This window comes from Symphodus melops, assembly GCF_947650265.1.
Source record: "Symphodus melops genome assembly, chromosome: 21".
Classification (NCBI taxonomy): Eukaryota; Metazoa; Chordata; class Actinopteri; order Labriformes; family Labridae; genus Symphodus; species Symphodus melops.
In genome coordinates, this window is record NC_136711.1 from 3,663,543 (window position 1) to 3,679,678 (window position 16,136).

Genomic DNA, 16,136 nt, shown 5'->3' on the forward strand with positions numbered 1-16,136 from the left:
TTGATGCATCCCTCCTGCCATGAAGCAGCCAGTCACAGAGCTTCACGCGCAGCTGGCCGCTGGAGACGCTTCATGCTGAGCACCAAAATGGCCGCCCGTCAAACCGACTGACTCCACAGCGCTTTGAAATTTAAATTCTTCTGCACATCAGGGGGGTTTACACTATTACAACGTCAGTACTTATTTACAAAACCAGTAGCTTATTCCAAGTGTATTTCTCATCGTCTGCCACTTACTTGACTATCCGCTCAGGCGTCGCTGTTCCTGGAGCCTCGAAAAGCTAAAAAAAAAAATCGCACTGAAGCACTTTAGCAGCGCTAGCTAGCACGCTAGCCTTTTTTCGTCATATGTGATTCCTGAGGTGAGTAACACAATCCTAAGATATCTTAAGAGTGTTTTGATGTTTAAATCGTCACAATGTGCTTGCATGCAGACGTTGGAGCTTCGTCTGTGTCGATTAAATGTAACGCTACTGCGTAACGGTCGAGCTAACACAGTTAGCCTACAAGGCTACTTGTAGCTCATCAGGTAACTTATCTAGTTAGCGTTAGCATTAGCACCGCGGCAAGCAGAGCTGGACGTGTGGCACGGTGTATTTGATGCTAAAGACCGTAGTGTACTCAGACCACACTACATGTTTTATATCTTCAACATTAACTTGTTTTTTTGTGCGTTGCTCTACTGTGGGGGGGTTTTGTGCACGGCTTTATGGGTGGACACCGCTCCTAAATGGTTGAAACGACCTCTCAGGAGCTGCTGTGTAAGTTGTGTTTTACACTTTTAATGAGTTGTCTTTGAACCTCTAATGCTAACATGTTTGTTTAAACACCTGCCCTGGATAATCGAGGCCGCTGTTATCAGTTTTAGCAGAAGAAAGCATAATCGTATTATGCAGGAGTGGAGCCTTGAGCTCGCAGCTAAACGCTCACCAGGCTGTGATAATGTTGACATCAGAGACACTGCATCAGTAACCTGCTGTAGTTTACCTCCCTGTGTGTGTTATTAAAGAGTATCTGCGAGGAGCTGAATGCACATGTTACAGCTCGTTATATAAGCACTTCACATCCGTCAGGCCTGTGGTGGAAAAATGCTTGAAGAGAGATGTAAGACTCGTCAGTCTGAAGAGTCGAGAGATCAACAAATACGGTGTTCAGCAAAAACGAAACCAAACTAAGGTCCTCAGGCATTAACACTTCAATACGTTCATGTAGTAGAAATCAGTTCTTTAATAAGGAAATAAGCCATTATGACATTTAACACGATAATATGGGCTAATAGATCCTGTGGGATTGTATTGTTTGAAGCGTACTTTACAGAGAAGGCTTTCTGTTATATAAACAGTAAATAGCTTTAAATGTTGATTGTTTTCTTCAAAGAATGGGTCAAACATCACAATATTTTTTACTTTAAGTTTCTGATCAGTAGCATAAGAGTTGGCTTTATTAACCACCCTCCTCTGTATGTCTACATATTGATATGTTTGTGTTGTGTGAGAGCCCAATCTAAAAGAGTTGTCGAACTCCATCTTAGAAAACATTAAGCACAAGCATGCAGTTGGTCACTGGCTTTGGTTTCTATAGCAACATGCAGATTCTGTAAGTCTACCCAACATGATGAGTTAACTGACTAAATCAAACCTCTCCAACCATCTACATTTGTTCAACCAACCCGTGTGATTGGCTTACAATGTTCTGCGTGTTTAGGAAGAGAGAGATAATTCCTTGAGATGGACAGATTTGTCATTTTGAGGTCAGATAACCGATCTGATATGTGGTCTGACGCTATCTGTTGAATAAATCACTGCCACGGTCTGACCTACAGCTCTCACCCAGTGTTGTCACAGTGAACCCTTGTTGAGCATCATCATATGTGCAAAGCAGCACAAGCTGTACTCTCCTCTGTTGTCCGTGGCCTTTTCATGTTGCGAGCATTGTCTCTTGAAATGTCATGCACTTGCGTGAACCGATGAAGCGTTTCCTTGATGGCAGTTGAAATCCGATCGCTGGTGTGTGGTCTGTGTAAGTTTTCAGCTTGTAGTCTGTAGCACTGCACTGTGAGGTAATATCAGTCCAGGTGCCTGCAGTGAAGCTCATAGCTTTTACATCCATTAACTTTGCTGCTAAACCTTCTCGTACGTTCCTGAAGAAGCCAGGCAGAATGCTGGGAGAAATCATTTACATTATAGGAATAAAGCACCTAAGACCCCAGTATAGTTTGCAATAAAGAATAAGTTTCTTGTTTCTTTGCAATGATGCCTTGAATTTCCCTCGGGATCAATAAAGTATCTAAATATCTGTCTTCAAACTAAAACTGCTTAGTTTTGTCTGCCTTCTTTTTTTTTTTTTTATAAACCTGTCGTTTAATCGACACCCTTTCCAACATGAGTCATGCAGATATTCCTTAAAGTCATATAAGTTGAATACATCCAAAGTGCTTAGCCTTTCTAAGTTTAGCCTAGTCTGTGCTTTGTTAGCTCGTATTTGCCTTAATGAAAGAATAGCACAGAATTTAGTTGTGTAAACTGGCCGCGAGGATCGGCCCGATCAAGCTATTTTAGTGAATATCAGACCAATAATGGTGCCCTTCCTAATAATTACAGTGTTATTTACCTACAGGTTGAGCTGTATCCTAACCTGATGGCTGATTCATTCTTTCATACTTGAGGTCCACCGTCGCTCACACACATTGATGGAGACTTACATGGCATTGAAACCATTGCAATTTTGTCTTTTTCCGTAGTTTACTGCTGTCTAACTTGTTCTCCTTTTTTGTTGAGCAATAATTCAATTAAGCTTGAGGAATGTGTGTAGCATGTTTGCTTGTTTTAAATTCTACATTTGCAACCAAAAATGATTGTTTTTCTTTTTAATCAGAAAGGAGTATCAGGACAGGAGCAGTAGTTCATGGAAGACAAGAAAAGGAAGAAAGACGACAAAAGGAAAAGGGAAGCCTCTCAGAAGGTCAGCATATTCACTTTGACTTGCAGCCTTTGATAACGTTTTCATTTTATTGCATTTTTTTATAAGCAGTTTTGTATTCTGAGGTTTGACTTTTGAATTTGTTTAAAACTAATTTTATTTCATGGTGTCCCTTCCTATGACTAACTAATGTATTTTGTTTTGTTTGTTTTAGGTGACAGAACAAAAAAACAAAGGTAAGACCACAGTGAATTTTGTAAATAATAAAAATTGTCAAAGGTTGGACATTTTCAGCCAAGCTCATCTGTATTGTCATACATATTTAAAGTGTGCTTAAAAGAAAAGCTAAAAACCATCTTAATGAAGCTGATGTGTCATCATCAGGAAAGTGTTTCATCCTTTTTCTAACATGCTGATCATCCTCAATTCAGAACATGCTTAGACCTCTTTTACATGACATTCAATTTATGTTCTTGAGATTCATGTGTTTTCAAATAAAGCTTAATTTCTTCTCATCTGTTTTCTCTTCACCTTGCTTTTGCAGTGCCAGACTTGTCTAAACTGGTGTCTGCCCAGTCTCCTGCCACTCAGAGCAGCTCTGCCTCCCCCAGCCCTGGACCCACCCCCTCTGCCTCTCCATCCCCCGCCACCTTGGGCCCTGGCAGTGCTGCCAACCCGTCTCAGGGCGGCAACAATGCCAAGCGCCTGGCGGTGGCCAACGGACAACCAACCTCCAACACCATTTCTTCTTCCACCGCTGGCGGCGCCAGTGCTGCTGGAAACAGCAGTACCAGTAGCGGAGGTGGTGCCCAGGCACCTCAGCAGCAACCGCGCTACATGCCGAGAGAAGTGCCGCCACGATTCCGCTGCCAGCAGGACCATAAAGTGCTACTGAAGAGGGGTCAGCCGCCACTGTCCTCCATGCTGCTGGGAGGAGGAGGAGGGGATGGCCCCAATGCAAACATGGCTGCTGTCTCAGGTAGATGTTAGCAATGCTAAGATTGAAAAGAAATTCGCTTTATGTAAAGCTTATACCGAAAAAGTCTCAAAAACTTCTAAAGTTTCTTGTTGGATCTGCTTTTCAGATTCTGGTGCAGCTGCCTCCTCATTGGCCCTAACCTCATCATCAGTTGCTGCTTCTACTACTACTTCTAATTATGCAAATTCCATGTGGGGGACGAGCTCAGGCAGCCAGGCCTCTTCTCAGGGCAGGGAGAAGGTTATTGTCGATGGCAACGATCTGGAGGAGTGGCCTAGCATCGCTGGCAATGATGGGGGAGGAGCTTCTTTCACTGGGACTGGGGGGGGCAGCAGCAACAACAACGGAATGCCTGTGAACAGCATCAGTGCCTCTGGCAACCAATCCTCATCTACTTCCTCGTTCTCTTTGCCCAATGAATGTATGCAGTCGTCCAATGGCGTGGCTTGGGGAATGGCTGCCTCCCAGGGTCATCTTGGAGGAGGGAATGCAGTAGCTGGCCCTCTGCTACAACAGCCCTCCTCACTTTCCAAAGCCTCCACTGTGCCAGGAAGCCATGATGCCAGTGGCCCCATCGATGGCAGCAGTGGTCTTACAGGTGCCAATTTCAATCCAAATGCCAACCCTTCGGCCTGGCCTGCCCTGGTGCAGCAGGATGGGCCCGCTGCTGTAGGGGAAGGAGGTTCTTCTTCTTTCCACCACCAGGGCCCTGGAGGGTCTTTGTCTGCCAACAGCTCTGCTTCCCTGGGCCTGGGAGGCGGGGCAGTCGTGGTGCCGGGGGGTCACCCACCTTTATCTGTGAATCAATCAAGCCCCCATCAGCGCCAACTTCACCAAATGCAATCCAGAGACAGAGAAATTGGAGGGGGGAAGTGGGACAGCGAATCAGTGGGACCAAAAATAGTAGGGGGAGAAGGTATTGGGGGAGGAATGGACCGAAGTGTAGGAGGAGGTGAAATGAGTGTGGGGGACCACAACCTTGTCTCCACGTGGAGAGGCCAGCCTTCTTTCCCTGCAGCTAACTCCAAAACGGGTGCCTCAAGGACTGATGGTTGGGGTGATGGAGGAGCTGGGGCAGGGGGTTTCGGAGCTGCTGAAGGAGATAATGGAACCTCGAGTTGGGGATATCCGAATTCCACTAGTGGGGTTAGTGCGTGGGGCAGTGCTGGAACTGGGGGAAACAATAGTCAAACCTCCGGGGTATCTCAGGGAGGATGGGGGTCATCAGGACTAGGAGTGGACAGAGGGGTTTCCGGTGGTGATTGGGGCAGTAAGTCCACCGTTGGTGGTGGAGCTAATCCTGGAGGTGAGGGAATGGGTGGAGTATGCAGTAGTAACAGCAGCAGTAGTGGGGGCAGCACAGCAGGTATCCCCCCTGCAGCCTCCACTTCTTCCTCAACTGCCACTACTACGACCAGAGCCTGGGACAATCAGAAAGGAGAGGGCGAAACAGGGGAGTGGGGTGGGGGAGTAGAAGGAGAGGGAACACAGGGAGGATCTTCATCCAGTGGCGGAAATTCCAGGAGCGAGAGCGGCAGCAGTCACAGTCGTCCGCGTCGCTCAGCACCTAACGCTGAAGCTGCCTTACAGAACCTGCTGAGTCGGTCTGATCTGGACCCTCGGGTTCTGTCCAACACTGGCTGGGGCCAAACACAGATCCGGCAAAACACAGCCTGGGAATTTGAAGAACACGGAGGAAAGATTAAAGGTGGAATGTCATCAGCTACATCAAAACAACCATCTTCCCTGGGTGGTTCTTCTCAGTATTCTGGTGGACCCAGGACCCAAATCACTGATTCCATGGGTCCGGGGGCCGGGCCTTCCCTTGTTCCCTCTGCTGGGTCCGCTGGTGAAGGCTGGGAGAGCAGCAGCAACAGTAGCAGTAGTGGGGCCTCTTTGTCCGGGAGAGCCCCGCCACCTTCAGGCCCAAACATGAGGAATCTTGGCGTTTCACAATCTGGGCCAGCGACCACAACAGGTCCTTGTATGGGGTCTGGAGTCACTCCAGGACACAGCCAGCAGGGGAAAGCTACAGGCTGGGGTGGTGGAGGGATGGGGGCAGGAGATGGCCAGGAGTCCAAGGGTTGGGGGGATGAAGAATGGAAAGACAGTAGTAGAGGAGGAAATGGAGATGGATGGGGGGATCCTGGTCAACAAGGTGAACCAGTCAGCGGAGGCTGGGGAGGGGGTCAAGAAGAGAAAGGGGCAGGGGGCTGGAAAGAAATGGGAGGGAATGGAGGAGGAAGTGGATGGGGATCAGGACAGAAGGTTGGGGCAGGTAGGGACTGGGGAGAGCAACAGTCCAAATCAAATAGTGGAGGTGGTGGATGGGAGGACGAGAGGAATAATGGAGGAAACTCAGGTGGGGATTCAGGTGGGGGTGGTTGGGGGAGTTGGGATGATGGTGCGCCCCGGAGGACCTGGGGAGCAGGGGGCACAGGGGGAGGTGGTAGTGGTGGAGGGGGGGTGGGTGTTGTTGGGGGCATGGGGTCCAAACCCAATCAAAGTTGGAGCGGAGGAAACAAAATGCACCAGATGCCAAACAGCCAGCCGGGCTCCATGACAGGCCCGCAGGCACAACTGCAACAGCAACAATCACAGCCCCGCAATCAGCATCCACAGCGACAGCAAACGATGGACCAAGGGGCTATGCAAGGGGGCGCTGGGAGGAAACCAGTCTCTCAAGCTCAGAATCAGAACCAAAGCTCAGGCTGGACCTCAGGGCCTATTCCTGGTGGTTCTGGAGGAAGTGGATCTGAACCAAGTGGGTGGGAGGAACCCTCGCCGCAGTCTATAAGCAGAAAGAACGAGATAGATGATGGAACATCAGCATGGGGAGACCCAACCCACTACAACTACAAACCTGTCAACCTGTGGGACAAGAACAGTGCTCCTGCTGGCCAGCAGTCTCATGGCCAGGGTCTGGCTCAACAGAAGCAACAACAGCAGCAACAGCAACAGCAGCAACAGCAGGGACCTCCAATACAGCAGCAGCCGAGCAGGCAGGCTGCAGGGCTTGGAGGAAGCAGAGACTTCAATACTGGCCATGCACCTGCAAAAACTTCAACTGTTGGTAAGAAGCTACAAATAGTCAAATTGAAAGTAAGGTTGTAAATCAAAAGACTCAATGAGGAACCATATTAAGTTTTGGACAGCTTTGCAAAAATCTGCTCAGAAATGGATTTCAATAACGGGGTTAGCAAATGATACAATGAAGGTTCATATTACACAATCAGTTTCAGTAATATCAAGTTTTATTTAAATTTACACCAGATTTTTGGATATGAACAAAACGATTCTTCAGAGACGTATTCATGAAAATCATTCCTTGTTTTAACCCTGTCATTCCAACGCAACTAGAAAATGCTCACAAAGGAGTTGTTAGTTCAGTGGTGAGGATTAAGGTTTATTTTTGGAGTAGATGTTTTGCTTTTGAAGGTTGCTCTGGATTTGATTTGTCTCGGATTCAGTTGCTACGTCACGTCTCATCGCCAACTTTTGCAAAAATCTCAAAATAAAGTTAGAGACTAAAAAACTTTAATCTTACAGTTTCTGCGTTTGCAGCTTGATCTCTCGACTGTTCAAGGTTAGCTTGGAGGTTTAATGTGTTTTTCGTATTATTGGCGTTGCTGTTTAAGTCAGCAGCCTGCTTATTTTTGTCTCAGCACTTTTAACACAACATTACACTTACATTAGTCGGCAGTGCTACTTGAGCTTCAGTGGCTGCCCAAACTGAACGATGTAAAACGCATCACTTCTGGATAATGTGACTGCAAATGAGATTTTGGATTAAGGTAAAACATCAATCCAATCACTTAAAAGTATGCATGTAGAAGGGAGTAGGAATATAGTGCTTTGTTTCCTTTAACTTCAGTTCTCAGCTATAACCAGGCAGCAACTTCTGTAACCCACCTGCAGGCGAGTCGAGACTCGAAGAAAGAGCTAAACTATTTCTCTACCTTAGTCAGCGGGTCTCCGTCAGACTTCTCTATCTTGACCTTTGGTGTCTGTGTGTCTGAAGGTCCTTCAGGTTGGGGTGGTGCTTCTCCAACCAGTCCTACAGTGGACAACGGCACAGCAGCTTGGGGGAAGCCTACACCTACGCCTACTGACACGGGCTGGGGAGATCCTGAAGATGGTGGAGGAAAGACTACAAGCTGGGGAAACCCTCCTCCAAACCCCATCAAACCTGGTTAGGATCAAACAAAGACTAATACAGATCTGTGTGTGGGGAATACAGCTTAAGATTAGTTTAACATTACTGTTTTCATTAGATGTCCGTGCAGGCTAATTTTGATGTTTGTGTTGGATGTGTTCGATCGACCAATTGACATTTTATCTTTAAAGATCTGTGACCTTTGCAGCTCTAAGCTCTGTACCACATCGATAAATGACCCTTTGAAGAAGTGAATGTGCCGTTAAGTATTGCCCTTTTTCACTTCCAGGTTCAAAGTCTATGCAAGATGGTTGGGGTGACAAAGAGAGCTCTGTTGCTGCCTCGCGTCACTCAAGTTGGGAGGATGAGGAGGAGGGAGGAGGCATGTGGAACAGCGCCGGCTCCCAGGGAAGCAGCTCTTCTTGGGGACAGGGAAGCAACGGGGGCTGGGGGCAGAGCCAGGCCGGGAAGAAGCCCGGCAACAAGGTGGGTTACTGGTGCCAAAAAGGAATATTGATTTAAGAACATTTGGCAGAATTTACAAAAACAATTTCTTGGGTCGTTGGTTTTAATTTAAAGTAAGGTAAAAATAATCAAAAAATGTAACTGTTAACTTTGATATCCGTTAAGTCTAATAAAAAGCGGAAATTAAAGTGAGCCTTAACATTAACTGGTATTATTTAAAAAAAAAAAAAAAAACGAAATATCATCTTATTGCAATGTCAGTATATCCCTGTTCTCAGGAGGCCGTGATGTTTTAGAACTCAAAATGATTGCATTGTTATAAACATGGACAAATAATAGAAACCTTTCTGATGCATCATCTCCCCTGACCTTGTTACTCATGCTGTGCGTCCCTATAAAGCTACGATTCTTGTGATAATTAATAATAATAATAATAATTAATTAGTAATTCAAACCATTTTCAAGATGAAACCAACGCAGCAGCCACAATCTACACATCTGTCAGACCACAGACAAACAAAACCTTCAGAGAGTCTGCTTCACGATCCTGTTGCATCAGCAACTGTCCCCTTAATCCAAATCCAGAAAAAGATCAACGGATAGCTAAAAAAAAAAAATGCTGCTGTTCACAATTTTCAGCTGACTTGAGATGGCGAAAATGAGCTCAAGTTATGAAGAGTGCAGCTTTAGAAAAGTGTTCCAGTCCTTTGCTTCAATGAATCTATGGACAGTTAATCTTAATCTTTGGAAAGATTATAGTGAAGTCTCAAATACTCATTTGTTTCCTTCAGTTTCTCCTGATCTTGGAAAACAGAGAAACAAACCGATTTCTTTATCAGTTTTTTAGACATTACAATTTAACCCTTCAAGAGCTTATAAATTCTTTTCTGTGCTAACTTGTTATTGGTCTTTCAGGGTCCCCTGAAGCCTGGGGGAGACTCATGGATGAGCCCCATCAACAGACAGTTCTCCAACATGGGACTTCTGGTAAGATAGACCTGCAGAGTGTTCATATAAAACACACTCATCAGTCTGGATATTCACACATTTAATATTTCACTTACAGCATGATAATGATGTTAATGAAGATGGTTGTCTATTTGTTTGTTTTTTCCAGAATGATGATCCCAGCGGCCCGAACATGGACCTGGCTCCGGGTTCTCTCCAGGAGAAGAAGATTGATGTGGATAAAAGAAGCATGTTGATGAACGATTACAATGGAGATCCTAGAAAAGGAGGAAGAGGAGGAGGAGGAGGAGGGATGTCTTATCGTCCACCTGGTTCCAAAGAGGCCGTACCTGGAGATCCCGGGTCCTACTATGACAAGGTGATGCCTCGCTGCTGTCTGAGCACTCTCCGTCTCTTGTGACTTTCTCATGTCTTGCTAACACTTTGTCCTTTCTCACTATTCTTTATTTCCCCTTGTAATCCTACTTTTCCTTCCCGGCCTTTGCCGTTCTTCCCTGTCTCTACCGTCTTCTATCCCCCCCCCCCCCTTCACCAACACTCAAATTGGTCCTCTATTGGTTGTCCCTGTGACAGACCTTGCCTTTGACCAATCAGGATTGGTGCCTTGGGGAGGAGGGTCCTTACTCTCTGTACTCACCACCCACTGTCTTCAAGCCCCATTCCCTCTTCAACCACACTGTCCCTTTTAGACAAGTAAGACGACCTATCCTCCTGTCTCTGTCCCACCATGTTAGCACTGTGTGCTTGTAGTTTTCTGTCTCCAAAAAGATAACCACACAATTATACCACTAATTCTTCTTTCTTCCACGTCAAGTCTGTCATGTTCTGATTGATCTGCATGTTTTGAAAAAATTCTCCTCTGTCATGGATCCCGTGAGGTTGAATTTTCCATACTCGATTACAGGGTGGTCACAGTATTTTTGGCAGTGGAGGAGGAATGGCTCCGTCAAGACACCAGCCAAGTGTCCCACCCTTAAACCAGTCCCCAGGGATGCGAGCGCAAGTGCCTCATCAGTTCCTGTCACCTCAGGTACAAATGTTTTTCTATCTCTGATCAGTATTCAAAGCAGCTGTCTCCATGTTTCACACTTATTTAGACACAGGAAGTGTGTGGTTTCACGATCTGTCCTTCTACATTTTTAGCTCTTACGGGCAATTCTGCTGCTTTTCTTGTTATGATGTGCAGTTGTTATGAAAGCTTATAACTGCTCCAGTGTTTGAAGGTTCATTAGACATCTGCTTAGATGAGCTTTGTGCACTTTACATATTTGATAGATGGGAGTTAATGGGCGTTGGAGTTAAACTATTATTAGCATTAACACCAATGGAATCCACACTCTATATTTGGCTCATGCATGGGGTCAATCGAGTACTTTGCAGACCTTAATGTAAACTTTCTAAAAGGATGTGCTTGTTTCTGTCCTATCAGGTTTCAGATTGGTCCCCATAGAGCACAACACGGATCATGTTTCCATCTGAAGAATACAAAGTGAAATGTTTGTCTTTTTAACACTAGCTAATGAAAGCGACAGGGAGGAGCAGGTAGCTAATGTGGTTGCTAGTGGTTACTGCACCAAAGCGTTTCTGTGGTAACAGGTGTGCTTGGCTGCCGTTGTGTCTGTGTGCAGGTGCCAGGCTCCGTGCTGAAGCAGATGCCCCCTCCCAGCGGGAGCGTGGGGGGTGTCGGCAGCGTGGGAGGGGTGGCAGGACTGGGGGGAGGTGTGTTCCCTCCACAGCTGTCCCCTCAACATATTGCCATGCTAAGCAGCATCTACCCACCTCACATCCAGTTTCAGCTGGTGAGAAGCAAACGCACACCGCTACACGTCGACGCAGGGTTTAATCACATCCTGCTGAGTCTGGAAACATGGAATGATCAAAGTTTCAAACATTTTTTATTGAATATTTTGTATGGAAATAAACGTACAGTAAAATGCTTTCTTATTGGCTTATCTTTAGAGTGACATAGTATGCTGAGATAAAGAATGACTCATCAAAATCATACTTGAAAACTCAGATAATCTTTCAACATTTTATTTCAAGTAAGAATTAAAACACATTTGTTTTCAAACATCAGGGTAATAAAGCTCTTTGTCACAAATATTTTCAGGAAACAAAATTTAGTAAATTCTCTGACAAGCTGACAAAACCCAGTGATCATGATAACTTCACTGAAGAGCTGAAACACGTGTGTTTTTGAACCTTCTTGTCTCTGTTGCCTTCTCACTCTTTTGTTGTTTCTGTTTCATCCTGCCTGTGTTTGCTCAGGCTTGTCAGCTCCTCCTGCAGCAGCAGCAGCAGCCCCAACAGCAGCCACAGCAGCTTCTGCAAAACCAGAGAAAGTTCACACCTAATGTGCGGCAGCAGGCGGACCCTCAGCAGGTACACGCCCACTCTCTCGCTCTCTTTATTCTGCGAGACTTCGTCCTCTCAGCTGCTGACACTTGTTCTGGGTTGTTTGTCGTCAGCTGGCGAGGATCATGGCGGTGCTTCGACAGCAGCAGCAGCAGCAGCAGCAGGTTGGAGGGTTAGGTGGCAGCTCCAAACTTTCCCCCTCCCACCATAGTGGAGGTGTCGGAGGGGGTCCCAAACTGCCTGGGGCTGATCCCCTGCCTCATCCAGGCCTGGCAGCATCTATGGCTGACCTGCACCAAAAAACTCTCGGACACTATTCTGGTGAGGGATTGGTGCTGCTTTTTACCCCATTTCCTGTTGTGTGGTTTGTATGAACGACATGATTTTTCTTTCAGTCATTCACAGTAACCAACCTGTGTTTCTCCTGATTCTCTGGATCTCTTCTTGTCTGCAGGTTTTGGTTCTGGGGTCAACCTTCCAGGTCTGGACCTGGGTGGCTCTGTGGTCGGGGGGCCTGGGGGCATGAAGGACCTAGGGGGTCAGAAGTCTCGATTTAAATGGATGATGGAGGGACACTCTTCTCCAGACTCCTCCTCACCCGAGAACGCATTCCACAAAAACGGTGAGATGATCTGTGGGCTTTCTGTGTCCACGCAGAGAGTGCTCATGGGAGATTATAAAGTCATAGATTACTTATTGAATCAATCTCTTGTTCATTGATGTAACATCCATCATTAACCTTCCAGGTCCTGTCACCCCGATGAAGATGCCCGGGGGCTCGCCCTACTCGCAGTATGACATGATGGTTGGAGACGGGCTTAGTGACAACTGGCATCGCACCCCTGGCAACAAGATGGGAAACAAGCCCACCCCTACGCCCAGCTGGCCCCCCGGTAATAGACAAATCAAATCAAAGTGATTACCAATAAAATAACTGTGCAAGACCCCCCCCCCCCCCCCTTTTAAAATCGCTTATTGTATCTACACTGATGCATCTAATCTACCAGTTTGTAATGCGGAGACATCCACCATCAGCCACCCGCCGCACAGATCTGACGCAACAAAAAAATCTTTTCATTTCAGCAGCTGTGTGACTGCACGAAGTGACATAATGACAAGAGCAGACTGACGGTGTTACTTTTATATATGGATATGACAAGCAGCAACATTTCCGTAGGCTGAGAGCTAAACGACAGTAAACTCCACATGTTGAAAACAGACGTTAACAAAAAGAGGTTCACAGCTGCACAGAAACTGCCTGTTGTGGAGTTTGCTGAACACAATTGAAACCGTCACACAGAAAGAGGGGAGCTCTAACTAGTTTGAGTTGTCATGTTTAAATATTGTCTACTGTTGAAGAGGGTTTCATCTTCCTCATCCGACCACGTGCGTGTTTTCTCTTTAGAGTTCCAGCCCGGCGTGCCCTGGAAGGGAATCGACCGTGTCGACCCTGAATCTGACCCCTACATGACCCCGGGGAGCATGATGGGAAATGCAGTGTCCCCCAACCTCAATGATACTGAGCACCAGTTGTTACAAGATAATACTGGTAAGAATTGTAACAGCTGTGAGAACACGACTTGATTTATTGACAACTTTTATCAATGTTTTCTTTCTCCTCGTGTTGTGTCAGAAAAACAAATCAGAGCTTATTGAAGTGGATTTAAAATGAGCTCTTGAATATTCAATGAAAGCTGCTCATCAAAATGTCTCCATAAATGAAGATTCTCTCTGTTGGGATAGTTGTTGCCGTTCGTAATGAAAAACAATCTAACACACTTTCTGTGGCCGTTTGTTTGCAGATCCTACCCCTCCCCTCAACACCTTGCTGCCTTCACCTGGTGCCTGGCCCTACAGTGCCTCAGACAGTCCCCTAAACAACGCACACAACTCAGGTAACAGCACGCCAACACAAACCACCACGGGAGGGCGGGGCTTATTTATTTATTTGATATTTTAAAGACCACACAGTCCATCTTTGAAGTTTAAATAAAATAGATCATGTACCTGTATTTTATGCGCCATCTGTGCCAAAAGCTTGAGATTTGCATACATGGTTGTTCATTTGTTTTGCCTCTTTGTCCCTCTGCAGCAAAGTACACAGACTACAAGACCAGCTGGCCCCCAGAGCCCATTGGACACAAGTCCTGGAAAGCCAGCCGTGGCAGCAGCCAGAACCAGCTGTCCCGCCCACCTCCAGGACTAGCCAGTCAAAAGCAGCCGTCTCCTTCCCCCTGGTCTGGAGGAGCCCCTCGATTGGCTGGCAGGAGCTGGGGTGGGGGCTCAAGCTCCACTGGTAATACCCCAACACATTTTTCATAGGGCTTTGGTTCCTTTTCCTCAAACAGGATGAGTTATTTTAAATGTTATTACTGATGAAACAAGTGGTTGTGATTGCTGAGCTAAACAGATTGTCTTTTTTTTTTTTTTTTTTACTTAATTATCCATTTATATTAGAGTTTGAAAGGCAGCCAAGCATGAGTGTAAACAGCTGGGAAAATCATTCATCATTTAGCCGGGGAAAAAACAGAGTGGGATTGTTTTTAAAGTGAAAGTGGAAAACTGTCATCATGGATCTCTTTTGTTTTGTGTGTTTACTCTCTGAAGGCTCCACCTGGAGTGACGGCAGCTCCCGGGAAAGCTGCTGGTTGGTGCTCAGCAACCTCACACCACAGGTAAACAAACGGATGCATTATGCAAAATCTGCTGACACTACCTGAGGGGAAAACACTTTTAAAGCTGTCACCATTTTGATACTGCCACGCACCAATCAGGAGCACACACAAACTTACCCTAACCCTCCAGTCCTCTGTTGGTCTTACCATCATCCTCCAGATTGATGGCTCCACTCTGAGGACCATCTGCATGCAGCATGGTCCTCTGCTGACCTTTCACCTCGGCCTGACCCAAGGCACTGCTCTGATTCGCTACAGCTCCAAACAGGAAGCAGCCAAGGCTCAGAGTGCACTCCACATGTAAGTGTCACATGGAGCCATAACTCCATGTTTCTGCCGTGTAATTAATAATTGAACTGCATGAGGCTTTTTATGAAGCTCTAACTTTTATACCATGTAAAAATAAAGCATAATATTAACTGACAAACTTTTTTGTCACACCAGGTGTGTTCTGGGTAACACGACCATTTTGGCCGAGTTTGTGAGTGAAGAGGATGTAGCTCGCTACATTCAACATTCCCAGGCGGGAGGAGCAGGGAGCGCTGGAAGTACAGCTGGCTCTGCAGGCTCTGGGCCTACATCCGCCTCCACAGTAGCATCCAGCGGTAACGGAGGGAACTGCGAGAGAGTCGGAGCAGGAGGCAGCAGCGTAGGAGGAGGAGGAGGCGGAGTAGAAGGAGGATCCACTGCTGGAGGAGCAGGAAGTGGAGGAGCCGGGCATTCCAGCTCCGGGTGGCAGGGTCTGGACAGCACAGGCAGCTCATCGGACCAGCCTGCCACCCAGGGGTCTGGGTTGGGCATCTTCGCCCAGTGGAGCAGCAATGGTGCTGGGATGGGAGGCGTGGAGGCAGGAAGGCAGGGTCTGTGGGGGGGCATGGGGGGGATGAGCGGGACGGGGTACCCCGGCAGTAGCCTTTGGGGTTCCCCGGCACTTGAAGATTGCCACCAGATGGGAAGCCCCGCCTCATTGCTACCAGGGGACCTGCTGGGAGGGGGGGCCGACTCTATTTGAAAGGGCCGACACACACACACACACACACACACACACACACACACACACACACACATACGACAACAAAAACAACAACACATTTTACTCCTAAGTTGTAATACATATTTCACACTGTATTTATTTACACATAGTGAATACATGAATTAAAGCTACACTGGTTAGCCAAAAAGCAGACGCTCAACAATCATGCCCCACGCAGGCTACGTGCACATGCGCACACACACACACACACACACACACACACACACACACACACACACACATATATTAAGCCGCTTAACTTTAAATGAAGACAACAGTAAAACTTGAACCGGGGAAAAAGGTGAAATCCATTAAACTCTTAGGACTCAACTGGATAGCTCTTTCTCTCTACTCCAAATCCCACCATCTGCATCCAGAGACCCGATCACTCAGGCATGCACTGTCGGCAGCCTCAGCCAGAGTTGAACACATCAACAAGTTTAGCTATTGCTGTTTTCAGTGTGCCACAGTTATCTTTTTTGTTTCCCTTCTTTTTTTCTTTTTTCTTTTTTTTTTTTTTTACTATTTAATGGTTGAATCTCAAAATTCCGACTTGCAGACTGAGCCCTCGACGACCTGGCCGGCT

At 46.6% G+C, this 16,136-nt stretch overlaps 1 protein-coding gene across 2 annotated transcripts; it reads left to right on the forward strand.

The window, feature by feature from the left end:
• The first annotated feature begins 44 nt into the window (after nt 1-44).
• tnrc6ba (trinucleotide repeat containing adaptor 6Ba) lies at nt 45-15,599 on the forward strand. 2 transcript variants are annotated; one of them, XM_079372807.1, is made up of 22 exons: nt 45-361; nt 2,874-2,960; nt 3,133-3,154; nt 3,463-3,897; nt 4,004-6,970; nt 7,919-8,089; nt 8,343-8,539; nt 9,434-9,505; nt 9,636-9,845; nt 10,061-10,180; nt 10,392-10,517; nt 11,116-11,286; nt 11,756-11,869; nt 11,956-12,163; nt 12,297-12,464; nt 12,589-12,735; nt 13,248-13,391; nt 13,645-13,737; nt 13,935-14,138; nt 14,450-14,517; nt 14,678-14,817; nt 14,962-15,599. In XM_079372807.1, exons 2-22 carry the CDS (start codon nt 2,904-2,906, stop codon nt 15,527-15,529), a joined length of 6,402 nt encoding a protein of 2,133 aa, XP_079228933.1. In that variant the 5' UTR covers nt 45-361; nt 2,874-2,903; the 3' UTR covers nt 15,530-15,599. The 2 variants fall into 2 exon arrangements, with proteins under 2 accessions (XP_079228933.1, XP_079228934.1); XM_079372808.1 differs by lacking the exon at nt 10,061-10,180 and having other exon boundaries at nt 50-361.
• The last annotated feature ends 537 nt before the right edge of the window (nt 15,600-16,136 follow it).

What these genes read in the sequence shown, in the direction of transcription:
- tnrc6ba (XM_079372807.1), top strand. Translation starts at nt 2,904, where the DNA reads ATGGAAGACAAGAAAAGGAAGAAAGACGACAAAAGGAAAAGGGAAGCC. An exon ending in GAACGCATTCCACAAAAACG is followed by an intron (nt 12,465 to 12,588) that starts GTGAGATGATCT and finishes TTAACCTTCCAG; the next exon opens with GTCCTGTCACCCCGATGAAG. An exon ending in GCTCAGAGTGCACTCCACAT is followed by an intron (nt 14,818 to 14,961) that starts GTAAGTGTCACA and finishes TTGTCACACCAG; the next exon opens with GTGTGTTCTGGGTAACACGA.